We start from the raw sequence: 23574 nt of genomic DNA on the forward strand, positions 1-23574 counted from the left end.
AATACGGCGAGACGAAGCCATTTTTTTGCTTACAACAATACCTTCAGAAACCTAGAGATGCTTGCAGTCAGGATTGACTACCGCTTTTGATAGACCTTCGTATTAGTTGTGAAAACCTCGTCAAAATGGCAGACTACAGGAAAACCAGGTTACTAAAAAAATTGAAGTGGGAACTAACTGTAAGGCATAACAAAACACATAGGCTGCCAGACTAAAAGGCCAATGCTCCAGGCACACTTCCACACAGGATGTGTGTGTGGACCCCGCCTATTACCGAAATTTCGGCATGTCTGCTTCGGTAGTGGGCAAAGGCAGGTCCGAAAAATAGTGGGATGTTAAAGCTTGTCGAGCGGTTCCTCGCCTGTTCGGATCATACCGAAGCAATGTGCAGAGAAGGCGAAGACCTTCTGTCGACAGAAAAGCAAATGTATCCAATAACGTATTGAGACTTGTTTGTCTGTCAGGAAGCCTGATGGTGCCGTCTTGAAGAAGAGGCATCGCCGGTAGATCAGGCCATTCGAGATCGTCTGGAACGCCGAGGGTGTGAAACATCCTATTCAACTGATCTGCTTCTGTTTTTCCATTTAATAGTGGCATTCCCTGCAAGAACTCTGCAAATATGCATCCCGTAGCCCATATGTCAATTGATTGCGTATATTGCCTGCTTCCTAGGAGTAGTTCGGGAGGACGGTACCAGAGAGAAGCGACTTGCGGTGTGAGCGCTGCGTTGTTGCCACTGGAAGAAAATGGGCGCGACAAACCAAAATCGGCGAGTTTCAAAACCCCTCGTCGGGTATACAACAAATTGCTCAATTTGAGATCTCGGTGAATCAAATGATGGCAATGCACATAATCCAAGGCACCAAGAAGCTGGATCAGAAGTGTTTTGACAGAGGATTCTCGAAAAGGGCTTTTTTTATGCTTTTGATAGTGCCGATCGATTAGATCCGCAAGATCGTGCTCGCAAAATTCAAACACGAGAAAAACGCCATTCTTCGAAACGGCAACTGTTTCCAGTGCGACAACGTTGGGGTGCCTACCGCAAATTCGCAAAGATTGGATTTCTCGAAGAGTAGTGACCGGAAAACCATCACTTGATTCGTTGTGTGGAATACATCGTTTCAGCGCGACGTACTCTTTTGTTTGGAGATTTCGTGCTTTGTAGACAATCCCGTAAGTTCCTTCACCAACGCGACCAATCTTTTCGTACAAGTCCGAAACGTTGACGGAGCGTCCATTCGCAGTCTCCCGTCTGTTACGGCCGTCCACTTCGGAACCCGCTTTCTGATCTCTTGCTCTTTTTCTGATCTCCATCTTACATTTGTGTCACGTTTGCTCCTGCCAGCCTTTGTCGCGATCCAAAACCTATTTGTGGGCGACTCTTTTGTACAACATTGTCGATTTTCTCATTTGAGCTGAATCCGGGTCTTGAATCCAGAACAGAAATTTGAGTTTCCGGGTGTTTTACAGAATGCGATTCTGATCTTGTCGAACCAGCTTGTTTGATAGTGAAGCTTTGGACTCACTTGACGCTCATTGACGGATTGTAAGTTTCTTCCCTCATTGTCAATATTAACAAAAGCATGGACGACGGGTGGATAGTGAAGTTTGTGCCTTTCAATTCGGCCGTGGCCTCGCCGTTTTGGGTCGCCTATTGTCGCGAAAAGCTCGAACGTATTCATCTTTCGACAGATCCCATCGAAATTCGGGCTCAGTATGGCGTTGAAGCGTCTGTGCGAATGCAACTGGAAGAGAATTCCTTAATGTGTTGTGGTTCATTCCCTGATGATCGTGTGAGCGTCAAAGGGATGCTTGTTGGATGCAATACGCTCGAGGACTTTCAAAAAGTTGATAAAAACGAGCTGCTCTACAGCCACTTTGGAGATCATTTCTTGGAGGGAAATCTTTCATGTTTGACAAGGGTGCTGTTGTTGACATTTGCAGACCTCAAAAATCACAAAGTGCTTTATTGGTTTGGGTTCCCGGCACTCATGACGAGGCCAGGGAAGTCTATTAGGGCAGTGAGGCAGGACTTGCTTGAAGATATATGGAGCTCCAACAGGATTGCTGCCTTGGATGAAAGTGTCACCAGAATGCGACACACTCGGTCCTCTTCCGGCCAGGAGAGCACTCTTCCACCGTACTTCATTATAACGGATGATGAGTGCCTTCCGCTGTCCGTCAAGGATTATGAAAGGATTTCAGAAGTTGGATCGGAGCCTGTCTTCGGCTATTTTGATCCTTCGGGCCCTTCGGCTGTAAGACCTGAGCAACCCATGGGTTGGCCCTTACGGAATCTCGTAGCCTTTCTTTCATTCCACCTTAAATTAGGGGGAACAAAAGTCAAAGTGATAAGCTATCGACCGAAACAACTCCGGAGAATAGAAACTGTTGATAGCGGTCGTTATCCGAGTGCTGACGGGAGTGAAAGTGTTTTGCTTCAATTAAGTATACCAATGAAGACTGCATACGACTGGAACGAGGACTCCAAGATCTCAGACGCCCCAACTTACAAGGTAGTCGGTTGGGAATTGAATACTCGCGCAAAACCAGGACCTCGCTGGGTGAATCTTCGTCCCTTGCTTGATTCTCGGCATTTAGCCGTTCAAGCTGCCGATCTCAATCTGAAGCTTATGAAATGGCGGATGCTACCAGACCTGCAAGTTGAAAAGCTTCAAAAGACAAAAGTTCTCATTATTGGAGCGGGAACTCTTGGCTGTACGGTGGCGAGGGTTTTACTTGGCTGGGGTGTACGAAACTTCACGTTCGTCGACTACGGGAAGGTTAGTTATTCGAACCCGGTGCGCCAATCTTTGTTTACGCTCGATGATTGCCATGCAGATGGAGGAGGTGGACGCCCAAAAGCAGAAGCTGCGGCAGAGGCTTTGAAAGAAATCGCAGCTGATGTCCAGAGCAAAGGCGTTACGCTTTCAATTCCCATGCCAGGCCACATTGAAACTCGAGAAGCTATCGAGACTTCTGTGAATGCACTCGATCAGCTTATGCAACCTTGTGATGTAGCTTTTCTATTGACGGACACCCGAGAGTCGAGGTGGCTGCCGACACTTATGGCTGCAACCTACGGTAAAACCATGATCAATGCAGCGCTTGGTTTAGATAGCTGGTTGGTGATGCGGCACGGTGGTGGCCTCCTGGAACGACGTCGCTTTGGCTGTTACTTTTGCAATGATGTAGTTGCTCCTGAAAATTCAATGAAAAATCGAACGGTGGACCAACAATGCACTGTCACTCGCCCTGGCTTAGCTCCTATTGCTAGCTCAATGGCAGTGGAGTTGATGGTATCACTGCTGCATCACGCTGATGGGTTGTCTGCACCAGCCCCTGCTGTCGGAACGTCCAATTTTATGCCAACTGTCTCGCAGAATGAATCAGGAAGCCCACTCGGTGTCATTCCGCAACAAATAAGAGGCTCGCTAGTAACTTACACCATGATGACGCCGACCGTGCCGGCTTTTTGTCATTGCACTGCATGCTCAGCTGGTGTCGTGGATTCCTATCTGCACGATAAGGTAGAACTCGTGTTTCAAACATGCCAGTCGTCAGGGGGTTCCTTTTTGGCAGGGATATCTGGCTTGACAGCTTTCAGGGCGGATGCTGCTGAAAAGTTTGACGAATCGGGAGCATGGGATGACGATCACGAAGACGAGGTCTAACTCTGCAAGTTCTTACGCAATGTATATATACATGCAAAATGCTTTTTATTGTAAGTTTATACTTTTCGTATCAACGGTAAGTCGAACGTCTCAGGTAAGTTCTAGATCGTGTGAATATCCATAGCTATTGTTGTCATTCACAATCAAATTATGCGTGCGGCGGGCCTTTGCCCTATTCCCACAGCCGCATACCGCCCGACACGGCCAACACAAGAGGCGTAGACATCCAATCATACACCGGCAAATAGAGGCACAACAGCCGTCGGGGTTTTCAATCATTTGCTGAGCAATGAACACCATGAATATGAAACCAGTGACGCTTAGGACTGTAGCCACGACAACAGCGTTTTTATCCTCGATGATTGCGTGAGCCTGCACTTCCGCGCGTTTGAAGGGATCTTCAGTCGATGGCTCCTCGTTGCCAAGGTTTTCTTTGTCCCCATCGATGATCGGATCGTAATCCGGGGCTTCATACTGCTCGTTGGGTTCGTGCGGCCATTTAAAGTCCCTATTCTCTGTAGGTCTGGAAGAGTCCTGGTTTTGGTTACTACCGACCGGAATAGCCACGTCGCTTTCTCCATTGCCTTTAGTTGGGAGTTCTAGCGATGCGTCTACCGACGGAGAAAATGTCGGCCATCTTGTCATTTTAGCATCATTAATGGGGAAGACTGAAGGAGCAGAGCTCTTGTAGTCATTTAGGACTCCTGTCTCTTGTGTCGGGGAATTTGTTTTGTCAACTTCGGGATTCCCTACAAAAGGTGATGCTGTAGCATTTGCATCAATTTTAGATTCTCTTTGTTCCATAGTGTTCGCGGCGGGAAGGCTACCACTTGGTGCATCAGTTGCATCAGGCATGTTTGCCTCTGGTTCGATTGATTCTTTGTCTTCTACCTTTGTCAAGTCTTCAATTTCAATAGGCTCAGATAAGTTCTCATCCTCCTCTGGCATAGGTAAATCCTCAAATTCCTTTGGTACGTTTTCATGGTCCAACTCTTCCGGCTCGATCAAATCCATAAATTCGTCGGGCCCACTTAAGTCTGTATTTTCTCTGGCCTCGTCTAGATCTTCATTTTCCTCTTGAATTAGATTGTTCTCCGGGGATTCACTTTGTTTGAGTTGCGCTTCGCTGTCGTAACTGGTCACACTCTCTCCTTCATCCAAACGGAGCTCGTTTGCTTCCATTCTTCGTCGCTCTGTTTCCAAAGTGCTCTCCTCTTTTGCGTCAATTGGATATGAGTTCTGGATATAAAGCCCCAAATCTACACCTGCTTGAAAAGCAACTAGATGACCTCTCTTTTTGTTTTCGATTTCGGTGGAGTGGGTCCCGAAAATTTGCATATGCTGTGAGAGCTCACTACTTCCTGACTGGAATCTGCTGCTTCCGTCGGCATTCGAATCTTCAGTTCTCGTTTCAAGAACAACATGCCCGCGTTCTTCATCGAACCGAGACGGAACTGACAACGCGTTACCGGTACCGATGGAAAAACAAGGAAGAAAACCGAAGAAGACACAAAAAGCGGATTTCATTCCACCCACCTCTACGAAGCGTCTCGTAATAATAATGTATTTGCTCTGCAAATATACTGAGCAGTGGAAGGTCCTCAAGTAACTGTAAAGCTTCTACGATGACCTTGCACCTCGAAATCTAGACTTGGACTTACAGTTTATGTTCATTAGATGAGACCACGCGATTTGAACGTTCTGTAGGACCTTTGGAAAAACCCTCTGTTTTGATATTGGGTCATTACGATGGCGCAAAGCATGTCTGACTCCCATGACTAGTTCGACTACATTTGATGACCATTGCTCTCTCCTAGATTCACGACATGAGTGTAGCCTGTCCGTGCGGGATGCAACGTAGCTTCAACCTGCCTGTGAACTAACGAAATCTTATTCGATGTCAGCAACTCCAACACTTCTTTCCACCTAGAGAGAACCAGGCACAGCTCAAATTATTCTGAAAATGACTCTGACGAGACTTGCTAGAGAACTTGTAGTTTGGTAAAGCTTACATGGCACCAGTAATGATAAAGATATCTAGCTGTGAAATAAAAAGAAGTCCCATTAGATCAAATCAATATGACGACTTGGTAAAGTACAAAAGAAGCACTTCTTACCGTCAAGCACAGAAAAACAAGGCACACAAACAACTGGAAAGGTATCATGTTGTTTTTCCCGATAGCTGTACCCGTCCATGGACACCTGTATAAGGAAGGAGTTGGCGTTAGGAGATTACAATAGAAATGTACGGAAATGCTAAAGTGGAGGACATACGTGTGGTCGAACTCTTCCACCACAACCATTGTATCGGAATCGAAATGAGCATTCCTTGGGCGATAGGTCTGCGCTTGATCGCTCCACCGCCAATTATTTTCGTTCTGAGCTGGTGGCTCCTCGTTCCGATAAAGGACACCAGGGTCGCGACAACTAGTGCATGCCAACGCCACAATGAGCCCAATCGTCATTGAACTCCAAGTTAGGATCAACGCCAGAGGTTTGGTTCCCGGTAAAACAACATTCTTAAAAGCCAACCACGACACACCAATAATGAGTGGGTATGTAACAAAGGCAAGCATTGGCCAATAAGGACCTACGACGCATTGGAGGCTGGGTCGCGTATACCGTCTCGACCTTTTTTCTCCAGTTTCTTCGTCTTCCTCGATCTCTTCCACCCATTCCGTACTCGAATGCAGTACCGCCATATTTCCTACTCGTCCTGCCCCTAATAGAGGACATACTGCAGCAGAGCAACACAAGCACCCAGTTTGATCGTCGGGAAGATCGTGATCTATATGCATAAAGCTACGGTGATGAATCCGCTCCTCCATCCAAGTCGGTTCTGTCAAGCCAACGGCAAACGGTGACTCACGCCAATGTTTCAGACGAAGGCTTTTTCGCTCATTTTGGTACCGGCTTTCGACGGACAGAGGTTCCGTTTCGGCACCGGAATCGTTGTCGAGTGTCAAAGATGATTGCATCACTGGCTCTGAATTCTTGTTTGGCATGGATTCCTTTACAACCACAGCAAGCGGCTTTTCGCTAATTCCGGTGGTAGATCTACGCTGAGACATGCTGGTAAGGGTCTAAAAGAAATAATGTGATGCTGAGAATTGTCTCCGTCGCTCGTCAGGAAAGGACGGGTCTCCGTTTGAACGATTCAAGTATTGATCACTGTCAACAAAAGCGCCCACAGGCAAACGCGGGTTTGCGTACAAACATTGTGTTGTGGAGTTTAAGCAGGAAAGAGAGCGGTACGATTCTACAAATAAAAACAAACTAGGGCTCTCTTTGGTAGGGTAAAGTTGGTCTTCGCAGAAAACGTTTTTATGTGTAACTTCATGTAAGCCTGCCTACCCAAGCGTTCCGCAACGATGCTGGTACACTAACTTAAACATCAAAAATATTAAAAAATGAGTGTAAATTGAAACTTTGCTGTTAGATTAATGTTAACAGGCTAACATTGTATATGATGGATACCAGAACAAAGCATAAGAAGCACCGAAACCAGCACATGTTTTTCTTTCCTATTGCAGTTCCAGTCCACGGGCATCTGAGATTTAAAGTCAATATGGTCAGAGTTTCATAAGCAAAAAAATAGAAATCAGCAACCCCTGTGACTCACGTATGGTCAAAGTGCTCCACAACAACGGCACATTCTGGGTCGTAACGGGCATGGGTAGGTCGGTACGTGAATGCCTGGTCATTCCATCGCCACTCGTTTTCTTCTCCAGACGGTGGCTCTGAGTGTCTTCGCAAAATTCCAGGATCTCTACAAGCCACGTTCAGCAACGAAACAAAAAGGCCTCCTGTAGCCAAACTCCATGTGACAATTACACTAAGACCATGCTCCGGTAACCTCGTCAGTGCGGTCCAAGTAGATAGAAATATTAGCAGCGGCAATGTCACCCCCACAAGTACCGTCCAATACGGTCCCAGAACACAGACAAGTCTCTGTTGAGTAGCTCTTTCTCCATTGTCTAGTGTGAATTCTTCAGTTCGTGTGTACAGTACAATCATATTCCCAACACGGCCGGCGCGCTGGCAGAGGAAGCCAGTACATATAAATCGGAAAGCATTCGGCAAATGGCTCTGTGCACTGTTCTGACTGTGGAATCTCCTACATCCTGCCTGTTCGTCAGCCCAAGTTGCTTTCGTCCTTCCAACAGCAAAAGGCGATTGCCGCCAATGCTGCGCAACAGTTCCTTCGCTACTGGATAGTAAGGACGGGTCATCATGCTTCGCGTCCTGACTTGTGCCGCCCAAGTTACCGCGATCATTCCAACTTACGCGCTGAGCATTGGAATGCTCAAGTTCTTCCTCACCGTGTGCACCATCAGCATCTTCGAAGTCTAACGACATTTCAGCCTGATCAGTCGACTCTGACGTTTTACACCAGAAATGGATTGAAAATGGCAACGTCTGATGCAAGTGGGCAGAGAAAAATACTGTTGACCGCCAACGCGTTCTCTAGCGCCATTACTAAGTGGACGATAGGTAAAGTTAGAGCTTTGCTAGAATGTGAGAATCTATCGATAGTGTTGACAATGAATGACAAACAAAATGAGCGTGGTCGCCGCATTCTCCACGGAACAGTTCATCGTGTTCCCACATCCTTCTCGCTGTTTGATCGTCTTCAAATGTGTCTAATTGGCTGGCTCTTCCATAAGTATTCACAAGTTTAGAAGGTCTCTCCCTATGTGTCTAGATAATCTCGCTTTGTTTTGCTCTGTAGTTCACCTGATACTCCTCGATTTATGCTGCAGACATTGATAGGTTTTACAGATAGTGTATGCGACAGACAATGGACACCACGCATGATTACCCATACACTCAATGGCAAATTCACTACGAGAGAAACACGGCTCCCCATTTTGCAACAGTCAACTGTCAACTGCCTTTCGATACGAGTATTCCATCGATACCTGCTCCTCCTTTCACGCTTCAAAAGACCTTACGAGTTCCTGTGAACAAATGTCGTACGCCAAGATAGAGGAGAATGGAATGAAAGGCTCATTCTCACTGCCATATGCCGATGCGGATGAGACGTCATCTTCAATTTCCTTTTCCTCGTCGAGAAAAGGCCCTTCCTCTGCTCTCTCTGAGCCTTTACGCGGGAACGGGGACGAAAGTGAAGATCCCTTTTTTGTTTTTCGTGAGGACATGAACCGAAAATTAGAATTGGTCGATGAGGGATTGGCGGAATATCTGCGCATTGTACACCAAACGGTATGTAATCAGAGAACCTCAAGGTACAACTTCCACACCTATGTAGCGGTTGACTCACTGCCGAGTTATTTTAGGACACGGCCGTGAACACAAATGAACTCAAAGAAGCAAAAAAGCAGCTGAAGCGGAGGTTTAAAAACGCGGAATCTACATTAAAGGACGTTTATATGACGGTGCAAGTAGTGGAGACAGATCGATCCAAATTCACCCACATTTCGGATGCAGAGCTCTACGATCGGCAAATGCTGGTGGAGACAAGTCGAGATCGGCTCAATCGAGCCAAAAATGACATCCAATCTGAAGTTGTCAAGGCAAAAATGATGTCAGATGAACGGGCCAAAGCGCTGCGTCGGGCTGGTGCAGCCGTCTTGGGCGCCAAAACAGATGGCCAGCGAGAAAACACCAATTTCATTGTTAATTCACAAGCACGAACATCTTTACTCATGCAGCATCAGGACGAGACGCTAGACGAGCTTGATGATGCGGTTACACGTGTCGGGCATATTGCTGGAAACATTCACGACGAAATAGGTCAGCAAAACAAAATACTAACAGAAATGGAAGAAGATTTGGATCGAGCGGAGGAAGAACTGGGTATGGTTCTTGGCAAGCTGGCGAGATTTCTGAAAACAAAAGATAGATGGCAACTGTCGACAATTCTGTTTCTGACAGTTGTTGCTATTGTTTTGTTCTTCTCGGTATTATACTTGTAGTAGATAATTTCTTAGGCAAATATTTCTGATGAGTTTGCTTTCGTGCTAGGCAGGTGCCTCTATAAGAACAGTGTGTTATCTTCTTCATTTAGAGGTCTCGCTACGAAAGTAAGGTATAATTTTTGCTACTCCTTTATTATGGTCCTCGCTCTTTATTAATAACCGGTTACTACTATATTGCGATTGTTCCATGCGAGTAAGCGTAGTTTAGCACACGTTTACAGTTAGCCACAACCTCTCCTTCCCACTCAGACAAGCACGACTAACCTTGAAATGTAAGACATACGATCTAGTTCTCCTTGGGAAGAGTGGATGCACGAAGTGTGTTTCGTTGCACAGTAAAGGTGGTCTTGCAGTTTGGGCATTTGGCGTTGGCCACGTCGGTAAAGCCTTCCACTCCCAAGATGTTACCAAAGTACACTCGGTTTTCAGCTTGACAGCTTGGGCAAGGACCGTAGGCGAGGAATTTGTTTTCGAAAATAAATTCTTCTGTCAACGTCCGGGCACCCAGATAAATTAAAGGAGTACCCATGAGAGTGAGCACCACCGGGTTGATGCGAATAAACGGTTCCAGAACTTCAAAGCCAAATCCAATCCAGGCAACGACACCAATGACGGTAGCAGGAAGGTACAAAAGATTGGATCGAAATTTGTCCTCTTGCAAGGTAACCTTGCAGATGCCTGTGTCGATGTAACATTTCGGTTCGGTTTGGACGGCAAATTTTGAGCCTTCATCTTTCAAATCCTGCTTAAGGGAATCGAATTCGGAATCGGACATGATGGGATCTCCCTTGAGGTAGGCCTGCATAGCATTCAGGTAGGCTGCCTCCTTTCGGTTCATGACAACCATGGGCGACCCGTTCCATGTTAAATCTTCCTTAAGGAGATCAAACTCATCGTCGCTGAGCATCTTGCGGCCACTGTTGTAGTACGACTGACAAGGCGATGCAAAAACAGGGTATGAGTATCATTTGCGCACCGAGGAAATTTGGCGGCGGAACAGTGGCACGTACCTGGAGAGCATCCAAGAAAATACGCTCCTTTTCTTCGATTGTCAAACGGATCATACTTCCCGAGTCATTGTCCGTAATGCAGAACTCCTCGTCGGGGATGCAATCGGCATCACTAATGTCCGTTTCGAAGAAGCGTCCCTTGGCCTCGTCAAACGCGATCTGTTTACGAGCCGAAGGCACCAAAGTTAGATCTTCCTTTTCCTTCTCCTCCGACATGAACACCCGAGTAATAGATATTTTTGGAGGAGCTACGGAGGCCTTTCTCATGGGGCCTGTAAAGGCATCGCTGACGGCCGAGAACACCAAAAGGCCAAATACCACAGAGTTGACTCGCATCGTTTGTTCGTAGTCTTGTCTAAATTGGAAACGCTACTTGTTGTGGAACGAACTGGATAGACCTAAGTATCGATGGACAAATACTGTTCGCAAAGTTCTCGTTTTGTTCCAGGACGGGATTGTTGATGCTGCGTTATAGCAAGCAAACGAGCGGCAAAGACGAACCGCGGTGACCGACGTTCCCTATTCATGGCTGTCCTCCACACCTTGCCGTCGAGTCTTGCACTCCCAAAGTCCACGCATCGGGGTGCGTGCCCGTGCCCTTTTTTTCTCGCGATCCAGGGAGCGGCAGACTACAACCGAGAGACGCGCGGTAGGTTTCAAACACGTACTCTCCTCTGTGACGTGCGCAAAACGGAATCGATGACGTCATCGTTGCTTTGCGGAAACTCACATTTAAATGTACGTGAACATGGACAGACGTCCACTGATCGACGATTCGATCGACTGATCAGAACCGAATCGAGTACCGGTTATTGAAACGCGAGCCAGCACGCCATCGTATTCTAAACGGTGACCTCGTCATCGGCGTCACGTTTTCGGATTCCAACCGGATGTTGATGTTTGTGTGTTTGCAGGTTATTTTACCAACGCAGAACGAAACCTGCATCGAAATCGTGCACCCAAACCGACAGAAACCCGGACTCGCACAAGAGATGAAAACTTTTGGTTTACAGTTAGCACACTGTCTGTGAAACATAACAGCAGTTCCAATCGGTTCCAAGTCAATCTCCAGCAAGTTCGGGATCATACAATGGAACGGAAACTCTCAAGCGTGTCTGTGGAAGATTCGGTGAAGCGAACCATCGGGGTCGTGGAACCAGAACAGGAGGTGAGTTTGTTTCACAGTCAACTGATCCGGAGAGGACGAATCTAGAAAACGAAATGGAACTATGAACGGATGTTTCCTGAGTAGAATCCAGGACAAATCCCTGTATCTTGTAGTAGGTTGTGCTGCATGGCAAAGCTTAGTAAACGCTTCTACGTTGCGTTCGTATTCGTCTCTCTCACGCCGGGACCTGCTCCCTTTTACCCTGCACGACTTTGCTTCTTTCTGTCGGACTTGGTTCTCCCCTTTGTGTCGTGCCTCTGCCGCTTTTACAAATATCACAGAAAGGTAACACGGAATACAAACGACGTGTTCAAGCTACAAATCCGGCACGGCTGCGATCTCTAGCCACTCAGATGTCCTACCGTATGGACGAGGGCAACGGTATCGGCGTGTACCGTGTCGGTGTCGAAGATGATGGTTGTCACTCATTATTGCCCTACGCCGACATCGCGGAATCGTGTAGGGTATTGGAGTGCCTTGCTCGCTCACTGAATGCGGTAGTTCGGGAACGCAAAATGGTTCAAGGCGAAGTAGATTTGGGTGAGGATGGGAATGCTGTGGCTTGTGCTAAATCAGTGTATCCCGTGACAGTTTTAGAAAATTCAGTATTGGGAGACGCTATGGGGTACAAAGAAGAAAAGGAAGACGACAGCGTACGATTATTACAAAAAGACGCCTTTACGCGCGCTGAACTCACCATTCAGAGAATAGAAACACATTTGCTGGATCCTACGCCAATATCCGCTACCGACCTTGCGCATGCAACGGCGCCGGAAAATGAGTTGGAAAAAGGAATAGAGGGCGGAGCCACGTCGGATTCAGTAGCACTAGAGGCAAACATTGGCAATGGCAATTCTGAGGAAAACGTGCGCGGCGATAGCGAGCACAGACCAAATGTAGGCGAGACATTGTCGGCACGGAATATTCGTGTTGCAGTTGTTGGAAACGTCGATGCAGGCAAGTCGACTCTGATTGGGACATTGACGACATCCTGTTTGGACGACGGTCGCGGCAAATCGCGTACTTCGATTATGAAGCACCGTCACGAGATCGAAAGCGGCCGTACCTCGACGGCGACGACACACCTGATGGGATTTCGGTCTTCTGGCCAACCAATTACTGGTCGTGACCAAGTCCGTGGGAGCAAACGCAAGACTGAAGATGAAGTTGCGCGCGAGTCTTATAGAGTTATTACACTAATGGACTTGGCGGGGCATGAGAAATATCTCAAGACAACGTATGTAATGGATTGATGCGCAGGCCAGGGGATGCAAGTGAATGTTTACGAGAGCCAAATTTGTCTGACTTTCTTTTCCTTTTGCAGAATTCACGGTGTTTCCTCAGGGTTCGCGGATTATTCACTAATTTTGGTCAATAGCCGTCACCCTCCGACACATATGACACAGCACCATCTGAATCTTTGTTGTAGTTTTGGTATTCCCGTAATTGTGGTGTTTACAAAGATCGACGGCTGTCCTGAGCATGCTTTCAAAACGTCAAAAGACGAAGTGATGAAGATGCTACGTTCACCGGAGATTGGAAAAAAGCCCTTCGCCGTCCGCAATGAAGCAGATATTGAGACAGTGATTGAAAAACTACACACTCTGGCACCCATGATAGAGACTTCATGTGTCACAGGAGAAGGTGTGGATCTGTTGCAGAAGATGTTGTTTGCTTTACCAAAACGCCGGCGTCACGAGAATAAGGCCAAGCGCACTTTTGAGTTTTTGGTGGAAGACATTTTCAATGTACCCGGTGTTGGTGCAGTGGTTTCAGGCTTTGTGAACGCAGGACAGCTTCAGGTAGGGTCAAATTGCCATGTCTATGTCGGGCCTACCGATGATGGAAGCTTCATGAAGACGGTTGCCAAGTCGGCTCACATCGCACGCATCAACACGGCCCACGTTACTGCTGGCCAGTCTGCGTGTTTGGCCCTTGCCTTGAACAAAGATATGAAGCGTCGACTACGGCGCGGAATGGTAGTCTTGGAGGAGAGCCCAACCTCTACACGCCAGTTCGACGCCGAAATTTGTGTCCTCAAGGGAGAAGGAACTACAATACGTCGATCGTACCAGGCCTACGTCCATATTCTTAACGTGCGACAGAGTGCTTTTGCGAAAAGTATCGAAATAGTCAATCACAATGCTGCTGGTCTTCCTCCTAGTCATGCCGCCACTGCCGATGCCGATGAGGAAGCTGGGTCGATTGTGCTTCGTCCGGGTTCTCGTGCTAAAGTGAAGTTTGAATTCAGTCAACGTCCGGAGTACATTCGCCCCGGAATGCGAATGCTTTTCCGTGATGGCCGTGTCCGTGGTGTAGGGATCATAACTGCAGTACCCGATTCAGGACCTGCTCCAATAATTGTCAAGTAGAGTTCCCGAGGACTATGTGTCCGTTTTTTCTGAAAGCTTTGTGTTGCTCCTCCATCCGCCAAGAAACGTCATAGTAACTGCAAGTCGGTTGCAGAAAAGTTCTTTGATTTTTTTGCTATTTGGTAGCGCAAAAACACAGTCAAGCCTGTGTTGGCTTGTTGCTCCACCTGTTTTTGTCACTTTTCATTTCTCTGGACTGATACACAATAATTTACTGTTAGAAAATGTGTTGCACTTTCTTTACGGTTAGTTTTTTTATAGTCGTAAGTTGAAAGCCGACGAATGCTGCCGTGTGCGTCTTGTTTGTTGTTGACTGTGAGTGCCTCGGGTTGTTGAAAAAAAATGGCTTACTTTTAGGCATGGCAAAGCGGATTCCTTGTCCGTCAAAGAGGAAATTCTGAACCTCCCACTATTTCCGAATGTATACGAATACGAAACGCAAGAATGTGTGAACGCGGCAAACGGACAACATATTATTATCCTGCTAGAAAATACTGTTGCACTTTCTTTACGGTTAGTTATTTTTATAATCGTAAGTTGAAAGCCGACGAATGCTGCCGTGTGCGTATTTTTTGTTGTTGACTGTGAGTGCCTCGGGTTGTTGGAAAAAAAAATGGCTCACTTTTAGGCATGGCAAAGCGGATTCCTTGTCCGTCAAAGAGGAAATTCTGAACCTCCCACTATTTCCGAATGTATACAAATACGATACGCAAGAATGTGTGAACGCGGCAAACGGGCAACATATTATTATCCTTGGCTACAAGGCAGCTCTTTTGATCTACCGCTATGGGATGTATGGACCTCTCGGCCTCGCAGGCCACACACCATTGTCTTGTATGGATTCTCTCCCTTTGACGTCGCTCTAATTAGTAACAGTATCGTAAACACACGATAATTAAGCAGTATGTGAAGAAACACGTATCTCGCCATTCAACATTGCAAACGTAAATTTTGAAATATGAGCATATCGCCGAGGCGTTCCCGAAATCGATATTTGTTCGTTACAGGTCGATGCCAAACAAGGAAAAGATTTCGTGGGCAATCAAGAAGTAAGCCATGAGGCCGCTGACATCTACGAAGCTAGTCATCGCTGGTGCAGCAATAACACTAGGCTCCAAGCCCAAGGCTAAACATAGAAACGGAATGGCCGATCCCAAGGTTGCCGCAATCGTCGAAACCAAGGGCAAAGTGCAGAAAATCACAGTTGACACGTGAAGCGAAATACCCATGCCATAGTGTGCAATAGGACCTACCATGGCGCCGAGTATTATGCCCATCATCAGCCCCGACATTGCTTCTTTCGATATGACCTTGGCCGCGTCGTTTGTCGTCACAGTACCAGCAGACAAGGCAGAAAGGACGGTTCCTACCGTTTGGCCACCAGTGTTTCCACCATGGCCAGCCAATAGGGGTACAAAATAAGCAAGTTCGATCTGACGGGCCAGGGTGTGCTCAAATCCATTCATGATGAGTGCTGTTAATGAGAGCGATACCAAAAAGAGGCTCAACCATCCCACCCGAGCCATAGCAATTTGGTAAAAGGGCTTGTTCAAATACGATGTGAGCTCATCCAGAGTTACTTCACTCCCTCCGCCGTGCCCTCCACCGTGGGGGACAACAGACCCAATTTTTGGACCGGCTCCAGAGAGTTTTAGTTGAAACTTCAGGGTGTCGATTTCGGCAGCTTGTTTGCGAACAGTCTCCTTTAGTTCGCGCATGGCACTACTTGGTTCAATAGCTTTCCCAGATTTGGGTGGCATGGTAAGATCGTGAAGAAGGTTGAATCGCTTGGGCCAGTTTGTTGAGGTAAAAGACGCAGAGCAGTCGGATGCCGAAAAGATGCCGATGGATAATAGGATAGTGGGGCAAACAAGCGAGAAGAGCGGAGACTTCTGGACACGCATTCGATCGACCGTGTATGCTTGCGGTACGGAAGTGAGAATGTAACAGCGTGATTCCTCGAAAGAAGATAGTCTTGGATATGAGAGAAGCTGTCGGCATCAATAATGTCTCCCCCGTTGCCTTGATCGCTGTGTGCTCTGTGAGTTGAGATATTCGTACGAAAAATTAATTCACGTCAGTCACGATCGTGGACCGCCGTTTCTTTGGACTCCGATCGCTGGTTGCGTTCACTGTGAATCGAATGTGGCGCAGCTAGCTAGCAGCTTTGCATAGACTCTATCCACGCACCAACTCTTTCTAGCTCTAGAGGTTCGGCTTCTCGTGCAGACTCATAGTAGCAAGAGCTTATCGTGAACACTTTCTTCGATCCACAACAGATATGGAAACATGATTCGAGATATTATATTAAGGATATGCATTAACTGTTAAACATGCTTAGAAGTCAGTGCCTTGTTCGAGATCAAATGAATAGAAAATGCCTTCGAAGTGGACGAAACGCTTTGTCAAGCGGTGGTCCTACACCAAGTCTGAGTCGGCTGACTTTGAACCAAATAATCCGCCGCGCGAAGTATAGTCCATACCTGGCTGCTTTTGACAAGTGCTCCCGTCGGCTTCCAGGTGCATATCGGTAGATGGGTCCATTGACCTTCCCTTTCGCACTTCGTGTCGTTGTCCGAATAGACGTTTACGTCTCCAGACCCACAACGTAACCAAAGCTATCGCAATGACAACCGCAACAATCGACATTGAAGCTACCACAGGGCTATTACCCTTACTACCTGCGTTCGTACTCGTCGATCCCGGGGAACTACTCCCAACAGTTCCCGAACTTTTCCCCTCATCAGGAGATACCACGAATTCACAAAACTTTAGCGGCAATCGAGCAAAAAAAGGAAGAATCGTTAGATCATTTTTGCGTTCCGCGCAGTGTAGTTCTACTCAAACCGGGTTTTACGGAAAACTACGTACATCGCCACTGTATCCTGTGTTGCAAACACAGCCTATATGAATGCCGGAGACGATCGGATCGTAAACTCCAGCGCAGACCCCATTGGTACAGTACGACGAGTAACTGATTGTCTTGTCCTCGGTGCAGTATTCCGTGGCGGAAAACTCGCAAGAGCGTCCATTGTAGACCGTGTTACCGTGCGCGGACGAACAATCGCAAAAGTAGGACCCGTCCTTTTTCACCTGATCCGGCATGCAACGCGAGTTGTTATCGCAGCGCGTGTCGTCCTTGCAAATTGTAATTTTGCTGTCGGTCATGGTGTGTGTGTGTGATCAACGTTCTATTATCAGAGAAACAGATCAGTATACAACGCTGGCATAGAACAACGAAAGGGTTGGAAAGCTGACAAGAAAGGGCTCTCGTAGTTTGGTCTGCGATGAAAGTCGGAAATAAGCTAACACGCGTGTATGCGCGTGTGTATGTATGTATGTATGGATGTATGTAGGAAAGCATGTGTGTCTCCGCATTCCTTGTGTTCGGTATGGATCCGTTTATCCAACACGATTCGTGCTATCTATTTCTGACGGAGTACGGCTTATCTAGTGTTAGTATGGACTTTGCTCAGATATCGTTTCTTATTGGCCGATTGTGTTGAATTGGCTTCTGAAGTCCGTTGAGTCAGTAGTTAGATTTTCCATTGAATGTGGTAGTTGATAGTTGCATTGTGCAACTTTAAATCCCTTTTGCTCCGGATTCAATCAAAATTAGGTTATGTTACAGTTACTATTAATTGGTGTTGCCAGCGTGACCGTGGTGAGTCTTCAGGGACGAGTACGAGGCCCGTTCCGTTGCGGAAATGACGAATCTCCGTTCGGGCGTCGCATACCATCCAGAAAGTCGCCAAACGCATCGTCCTCGACCCATTGGCCAATATTTGCACGTGGAGTCGATCGTGAACAAACCCCAATCCAAACGTTTCTGTTGCATCATGAAAAACATCGGCGTGGTTGCCGCCATTTGGTGTTGGTGGACGACACCATCTGTGATACTGGCGTACACGCTCTCGGCCTCCAGAGTAGAGGGGAACGCACCAGCGGTCGGTCTCGATCGAACCAACCCTCGACAGCACTTACGGACAACGAAATCTTTCTCTGTTGGAAATCAGAATAGTCGTAGGAAGACGACGCAGTACGCGCTCGACCTGCATCGAATGGCTATCGAAGGGGATCGGCGAAATCCCACCAACGACCAAGAATCGGCACCGCCAGGAGCGCGGCTTATGGCCGATGCGAATGAGCCTGTCAACGACGACGACGACGACAAGGAAAAGAAAAGTTCAGGCACAGCAGAAGGAGGTGACAATGATGATGATGAACCGATCCTGAACATGACGGATCAACGTGAGAAATTCGAGACGGAGACCAATGCTCTCGAAACGGTCGAATCACTGGAGCAAGAGACCTCGGAAGAAATGGCAGCACCAGAAGGTGAAGAGTCTTCACCAGAGGACCAAAACGAGCGTGTATCGGAACTTGTCCTTGGCCAGCCGGCGAACCAGGATCAGCGCGATCCTGAACCGTCGACAGAGGGGGGCGACGGAGACGACGACACCGCCAATGACGATGGAACTGCGGACGACAACGGCAACGATGATGTCAATGATGACGGAACAGCAAATGACGATGTCAATGATGACGGAACAGCAAACGACGATGGGAACAAGAACGATGACGTTGGTGCAAATTCTGGAGACCGGGTGCACATGGACAATGAACCAGTAGACGGCGGGAAAACACGAGAAAGTAACAACTTGATAGATCCTACCATGGATGATGACGTTTCCAGTCAAACGGAGCGTCAGAGTGTAGACCGCAAGATTCGACAGGTAGGTATTCTCAGTGTGCTCATCGGTGTCTTGGCCATGATTTTTACCGCCTGGCAAATGTCGGATAATCCAGACGGTATGTATGCCGCAATGTGTCGATTGGTAATTACGATAATGGGTTTGGTGCTGGGTCTGATTCTCCGCCCTTGCCGCATCTGCCTCGGAGGACCGGGCTCGAACCGGCATCAACAGGGACACATACCTGTATCCACCATGGATTACGGCTACCGAGATCCATCTCTGGAAATGTCCTAATTGCAAGAGAGCTCCCACGGAGTAGCTATGCTGGTAGCTCCATAAAAGTTTTTTTTTCGCTCACGTAAATTTAATCACTGTTTTGCTTTGTCTTGTAATCTGATTTGTGGTGTAGCTGCTGACAGTGTTTATTCGCATGGTCACCTCAAATTTTGGCTGGACTACCATCATCGATCAATCTGGCAGAGAGACAGGCTAATTGTAAATTTTAGATTCAAGAGTAATGTTATTCGCACTCCAACGGATAGCTGTTCGAGTTGTCTACGACATGTCAGCTTTGCTTCGAATGTAGGTATAACGAATCGAAAAACTCTATCTATCTCGTTTGGCAGACATAAGTAAATATGAACCGAAGCAAATGACGAACCATGGCTGTGTCGTGTTCTTCCGAACCGAAGGCATGCCCCTTATATTATCCATGATTAAAATAATAATTTATATGGTAGAATCCAGCACGTAGAGAGCCAGCCAAGCCAGGACAGGAAATACAGTATCCACCTAACCCAGCGTCGGTGACCGTTGTATCTCCTTCGATCACTCGTAGTCGAGGCCGACCTCACCGGCAAGCTTGTTCTACTCCTGACTTCAGCTAAAGCGTTGTAGGAATACGAGTCGCTATCCACACGATCGCCGCTTCGTTAGAGCATATCGACATCCTCTTGTTCTCTCTGGAAATAGGTTTGTCTTGTTCCCTTTACGTGTTTTCGGTTGCGCGATATCATAAAAATGGGGTTGGGCTTTGAGAAGACTGGTTCTCGTTCGCTCTTGCCGGACCAGGATCGTCGACGTAGGGCTCCCGAACAAAGCGTATGGTTGCAATGGGCATTTCCTGCCTCGCTGGCAGTCGTAGCCCTAATCATTGGCCTTTCTGTTTGGTCGAATCCAAACGACCCGGTCTTGCAATTGTCCCCGTATACCTACCGCGTCTTTGGCCCCGCCAACGACGTCGTTACCGAGACTTCCCATGGGGACATTTCCTTTCACTTTTACACGCCATCGCAACAGCGCGACTTGTTGATTCAGTACGGTCCCAAGTGTCAGCAAGAGTTACAGATCCCCGTTGATCAGGAAAGCGACAATATTCTGCTGAAACGTTTTGATGAATTGCCTCCGCATTTCGCCGTGGAACTTTGGAAGTACTGCATGTTGTACACGGGTGTCGGGAACCTCTACTGGGAACCGAACAACGCCAAGCCTTGGATTTCGTGGGACGAATGGCTGCCGTCGGTCACGACTCTCGGAGGTGACCGTACGCGTACGTCGTCTTTGGCCCTGCGCGTGGAAGACAGTGCTACCGATACGGTCATCCCCAAAGAGATGAACGGGCATTTGCAAATTCTTCATTCGCTCCTGTACTTGGCTCATCCCCAATCTCGGTTGGCTGCGGATATGATGCGCATTTTGCTGCACACTAATGTAGCGAATCTAGATCCAGTGCAAATGGCCGAGACACTGGGCTTGTACATTGAACACGAACCCGAGAAGTGGACCCTCATAACGGCTCGGTGCGTCTTTCTGGAAACCACCACACCTTTAAACGTGATGGTAGAAGACAAAATTCCCTCCAAGGGAGCAATTCCAAAGTCCAGACGGTTGGTAAAGGCCACCAATACCATGACGGCAGATGCATTACCGCAGCGTCACTGCCCAGCTTCCCACGGAGGGTATTGTTGTCAAGTCTGGCAGCCCGGAACTGACTGGCCCATCATGGCAATTCATCGGCCGTACATTGCCGTCAAAGACATTGATATACCATTGCCGTACATGGTGGCAATCAATGGTCAGACGCTGGACGATGTCGGTGAGAAAGATTTGGCTTTGAGTAATTCCGACGTCCCTTACATTGCCACAGTGACGTCCGTATCGACTAGCTTACCTCCGGTCTCCAACCACGAAACGCCCAATTTTTTTGACATTTTAATGGAAAACTCTTGTCTTCCAGGAACACGAGAGTGTTTCCGCTGTCTCAAGCTTGGCTTTCATGGTGAACCCGGTGGTGGCTCGTGTGAAGCTTGCCAAAGCGTTTGTCAGTGCTTTTGCAAAGTACTGTGCAAGGTTCGCCCCCCTCCCAAACGTATTTCTGCCGAGTGGACCGTTCGACGCCCCGTGCAGCGCAAAGATCCATCACGTCACATTCCGCGGGAAATTCACCAGACCTGGTTCGAGCCCATTACACAAGAATCTTACCCCAACATGAGTCGGTTGATTGAATCGTTTCGACAAGCTGGATGGACTTACCATTTCTACGACGATGAACTCTCTGCGCAGTTTCTTTCCGCTCATTTCCCACCCGAAGTTCGCGAAGCCTACGATTCTATCACCCCCGGAGCGTTCAAAGCCGATCTATTTCGATACTGTGTCTTATTGATTCGTGGAGGTTTATATGTGGATATGGATATTCTCCTCGAATCGAATCTGGATAATGTAATCCCGCCCGAAATTGGTTTTATGACTCCTCAGGATGAACCCGGTTCATCCATAGATGCCCGCAGCTGTCTCTGGAACGGATTCTTGGCTTCTGCTCCAGGACATCCGTTTTTGGCCCGGACAATCCAAAACGTTGTGAACAACATCCGCAACCGCTTCACTTCTGTTGATTACGACGACATGTTGTGTCCGGACCCGGTTTTGTCAGTTGCACATTCTGTCGATGTTTTGTTTACTTGTGGGCCATGCATCCTCGGATCCTCTATAAACGAAGTGTTGGGAAAGCATCCACAAGCAAATTTTGAGTACGGTGATATTGATCTGTATGGGGTTGAACGTGAGAAGGCAGGGCAATACAAGGATGAAAATCCTATGTCCAGCAATCACCGCAAGCTCGTGGTGGATCCAGATGATCACAGACTACTGATCCCAGGTCGTAGCATCCTGTTACGGCAAAACAAGAACGATATGGGCGCTCATCGGTTTACTTGGGACCAGCACAACACTGTTGTTGCGACAACGGATCTGCCTGACTACGATGACCGTCCGAAATCGAAGGGCCACTACTCCGATACGCACGAACAATTTGGTATTTACGGTTTACACAAACTCTACGTGGATGAAAAACGCGCCAACGAAGTCATCAAAATCACTGTCCAGGCGTGAAGAAATTGTCGTAGAAATTTTAACAATAGCTGGGCAACTTTACGCAATAGGGTTTTGTTGTCCTGGTATCGTAAAAGTAGGTTACGAGCTAGAATACCGCTTGAAGCCTTCGTAGCCGCGCTGCTTGGGCTCTTCCGAGTTTCGGCGGCTCCAAGATCCTTTGGCTGTCGTCTTTCTCTGGGACGATGGGCGCTTTCTTTGTGATCGATTGGTTGGTGACGGTTGCACAGAAATTCCACTAGCCTTGGCGATCCTCTTCACAGCAAGCTGGGGGAGTATTAATATTCTCTTATCCGATTCCATGTCGGGTACTAGCGACTCGATGGGGGTATCCGAAACAGTTTGTTCCAGAATACTCGCGTCGACGTCGCCGCCAATCCAGTAGAGAAGATGCCCCGTGGGTTTGACCAAATGCTGCATCCACGCACAAAATTGTGGGATGGCCGACACACTACGACCCGTGGCGACATCGAAGACCTCGTCCCGTAAATCTTCGGCACGCCCGTGATGTGTACGAACGTGGTCGAGTCCCAGAGCGTTTGCCATGTCTTGGGCCGCAGTCAGTTTCTTGCCTACACTGTCAAGGAGGACAAACTGAACGTCGGGATAGGCAATCGCCAACGGCAATCCGGGAAAGCCACCGCCCGTGCCAACGTCGACCAGTGTTTTAGCAGTGTTTAAGGGATTTTGATCTTCTGAAAAGGCACAGCAGGCAATGGAAGGTAGTACGTGCCGGCCAAATACGGTTGCCACCGTGCAATCCTTCCGCGAAACCAAATTTATTCGGTCGTTCCAGTCCACAACGGCTTGACACAACGACACCAGTTGTTCGTGTTGGGCACCAGAGAGTTTCAAATCGTTCATGACGATATCTCTAGCTTGGTCTGAAGCCGGATCTAGCTCAAACAAGGCGGGAGACGCCGCGAACGACGACAGAGGCGTCAAGCTGGGCTGGAGGGTATCCTGGTCATCAGTGTCATCTCCCCAGTAATTGCTAGTTTCCGGTTCGCTCCGACAAGCCACAGCAACCTCGTTACGATTCCTTGTACTGGAAAGTCGTGCTAGAAAGCTGTTGGCTGTCGACAACACCAACAAAAGCGACACAAGTCTCACCGTCGACATGGTTTTCAATCAATTGTAAACCGCTTTTGAGACTGCGCCTGGAATTGTGGATGGTTACTCGGTGGGATGACAAAATTCTGCGTTGGTATTGGTTGGCACCAAAATCGTACGACCGTCGTCCGGTGTGACATGAATCGGTCGGAGAAGTGACGTGGCTAGTGTCCCACCTCGAAGACGCGTGATGAACGAGACCGAAAGATCG

General features: G+C 47.8%; 12 protein-coding genes across 12 annotated transcripts; 5 read left to right on the forward strand and 7 right to left on the reverse strand.

Annotated features, from left to right (window-relative positions):
- Nucleotides 1-270: 270 nt before the first annotated feature.
- Nucleotides 271-1356, reverse strand: hCDK2 (predicted protein; the record flags this gene model as incomplete). Its single annotated transcript, XM_002177039.1, has 1 exon — nucleotides 271-1356. Exon 1 carries the CDS (start codon nucleotides 1312-1314, stop codon nucleotides 271-273), a length of 1044 nt encoding a protein of 347 aa, XP_002177075.1. The 5' UTR covers nucleotides 1315-1356.
- Nucleotides 1357-2456: 1100 nt separating this feature from the next.
- PHATRDRAFT_9342 (predicted protein) lies at nucleotides 2457-3674 on the forward strand (the record flags this gene model as incomplete). Its single annotated transcript, XM_002176533.1, has 2 exons — nucleotides 2457-3328; nucleotides 3398-3674. The coding sequence occupies 2 exons, from the start codon at nucleotides 2457-2459 to the stop codon at nucleotides 3672-3674; spliced, it is 1149 nt and encodes a 382-aa protein (XP_002176569.1).
- A 90-nt stretch (nucleotides 3675-3764) lies between these two features.
- On the reverse strand, nucleotides 3765-5201 carry PHATRDRAFT_31556 (predicted protein; the record flags this gene model as incomplete). The annotated part of the gene is made up of 1 exon (XM_002177040.1): nucleotides 3765-5201. The coding sequence occupies one exon, from the start codon at nucleotides 5199-5201 to the stop codon at nucleotides 3765-3767; it is 1437 nt and encodes a 478-aa protein (XP_002177076.1).
- A 481-nt stretch (nucleotides 5202-5682) lies between these two features.
- PHATRDRAFT_42542 (predicted protein) lies at nucleotides 5683-6822 on the reverse strand (the record flags this gene model as incomplete). Its single annotated transcript, XM_002177041.1, has 3 exons — nucleotides 5949-6822; nucleotides 5792-5876; nucleotides 5683-5715 (listed from the first exon to the last, which is right to left on the reverse strand). Exons 1-3 carry the CDS (start codon nucleotides 6743-6745, stop codon nucleotides 5683-5685), a joined length of 915 nt encoding a protein of 304 aa, XP_002177077.1. The 5' UTR covers nucleotides 6746-6822.
- Nucleotides 6823-7292: 470 nt separating this feature from the next.
- PHATRDRAFT_31558 (predicted protein) lies at nucleotides 7293-8033 on the reverse strand (the record flags this gene model as incomplete). Its single annotated transcript, XM_002177042.1, has 1 exon — nucleotides 7293-8033. One exon carries the CDS (start codon nucleotides 8031-8033, stop codon nucleotides 7293-7295), a length of 741 nt encoding a protein of 246 aa, XP_002177078.1.
- Nucleotides 8034-8645: 612 nt separating this feature from the next.
- On the forward strand, nucleotides 8646-9613 carry PHATRDRAFT_31559 (predicted protein; the record flags this gene model as incomplete). The annotated part of the gene is made up of 2 exons (XM_002176534.1): nucleotides 8646-8900; nucleotides 8975-9613. The coding sequence occupies 2 exons, from the start codon at nucleotides 8646-8648 to the stop codon at nucleotides 9611-9613; spliced, it is 894 nt and encodes a 297-aa protein (XP_002176570.1).
- Nucleotides 9614-9766: 153 nt separating this feature from the next.
- PHATRDRAFT_42543 (predicted protein) lies at nucleotides 9767-11124 on the reverse strand. The gene is made up of 2 exons (XM_002177043.1): nucleotides 10627-11124; nucleotides 9767-10547 (listed from the first exon to the last, which is right to left on the reverse strand). The coding sequence occupies exons 1-2, from the start codon at nucleotides 10960-10962 to the stop codon at nucleotides 9903-9905; spliced, it is 981 nt and encodes a 326-aa protein (XP_002177079.1). The 5' UTR covers nucleotides 10963-11124; the 3' UTR covers nucleotides 9767-9902.
- Nucleotides 11125-12078: 954 nt separating this feature from the next.
- Nucleotides 12079-14166, forward strand: PHATRDRAFT_9185 (predicted protein; the record flags this gene model as incomplete). The annotated part of the gene is made up of 4 exons (XM_002176535.1): nucleotides 12079-12384; nucleotides 12700-13031; nucleotides 13119-13926; nucleotides 13987-14166. Coding segments are annotated over 4 exons (1626 nt in total), but the record flags the coding sequence as incomplete, so codon positions are not given.
- A 1001-nt stretch (nucleotides 14167-15167) lies between these two features.
- On the reverse strand, nucleotides 15168-17334 carry PHATRDRAFT_42545 (predicted protein; the record flags this gene model as incomplete). The annotated part of the gene is made up of 3 exons (XM_002177044.1): nucleotides 15168-16087; nucleotides 16650-16935; nucleotides 17038-17334. The coding sequence occupies 3 exons, from the start codon at nucleotides 17332-17334 to the stop codon at nucleotides 15168-15170; spliced, it is 1503 nt and encodes a 500-aa protein (XP_002177080.1).
- A 539-nt stretch (nucleotides 17335-17873) lies between these two features.
- PHATRDRAFT_42546 (predicted protein) lies at nucleotides 17874-19294 on the forward strand (the record flags this gene model as incomplete). Its single annotated transcript, XM_002176536.1, has 1 exon — nucleotides 17874-19294. One exon carries the CDS (start codon nucleotides 17874-17876, stop codon nucleotides 19155-19157), a length of 1284 nt encoding a protein of 427 aa, XP_002176572.1. The 3' UTR covers nucleotides 19158-19294.
- Nucleotides 19295-19749: 455 nt separating this feature from the next.
- PHATRDRAFT_42547 (predicted protein) lies at nucleotides 19750-22298 on the forward strand. The gene has a single exon (XM_002176537.1). The coding sequence runs from the start codon at nucleotides 19884-19886 to the stop codon at nucleotides 22248-22250; it is 2367 nt and encodes a 788-aa protein (XP_002176573.1). The 5' UTR covers nucleotides 19750-19883; the 3' UTR covers nucleotides 22251-22298.
- A 1-nt stretch (nucleotide 22299) lies between these two features.
- Nucleotides 22300-23372, reverse strand: PHATRDRAFT_42548 (predicted protein; the record flags this gene model as incomplete). Its single annotated transcript, XM_002177045.1, has 1 exon — nucleotides 22300-23372. The coding sequence occupies one exon, from the start codon at nucleotides 23370-23372 to the stop codon at nucleotides 22332-22334; it is 1041 nt and encodes a 346-aa protein (XP_002177081.1). The 3' UTR covers nucleotides 22300-22331.
- Between the last annotated feature and the right edge of the window lie 202 nt (nucleotides 23373-23574).

Source organism: Phaeodactylum tricornutum, chromosome 1 (genome assembly GCF_000150955.2).
Source record: "Phaeodactylum tricornutum CCAP 1055/1 chromosome 1, whole genome shotgun sequence".
Lineage (NCBI taxonomy): Eukaryota > Bacillariophyta > Bacillariophyceae > Surirellales > Neidiaceae > Phaeodactylum > Phaeodactylum tricornutum.

What these genes read in the sequence shown, in the direction of transcription:
- PHATRDRAFT_42543 (XM_002177043.1), bottom strand. Translation starts at nt 10,962, where the DNA reads ATGCGAGTCAACTCTGTGGTATTTGGCCTTTTGGTGTTCTCGGCCGTC. An exon ending in TTTTCTTGGATGCTCTCCAG is followed by an intron (nt 10,548 to 10,626) that starts GTACGTGCCACT and finishes TCGCCTTGTCAG; the next exon opens with TCGTACTACAACAGTGGCCG.
- PHATRDRAFT_42547 (XM_002176537.1), top strand. Translation starts at nt 19,884, where the DNA reads ATGGGGTTGGGCTTTGAGAAGACTGGTTCTCGTTCGCTCTTGCCGGAC.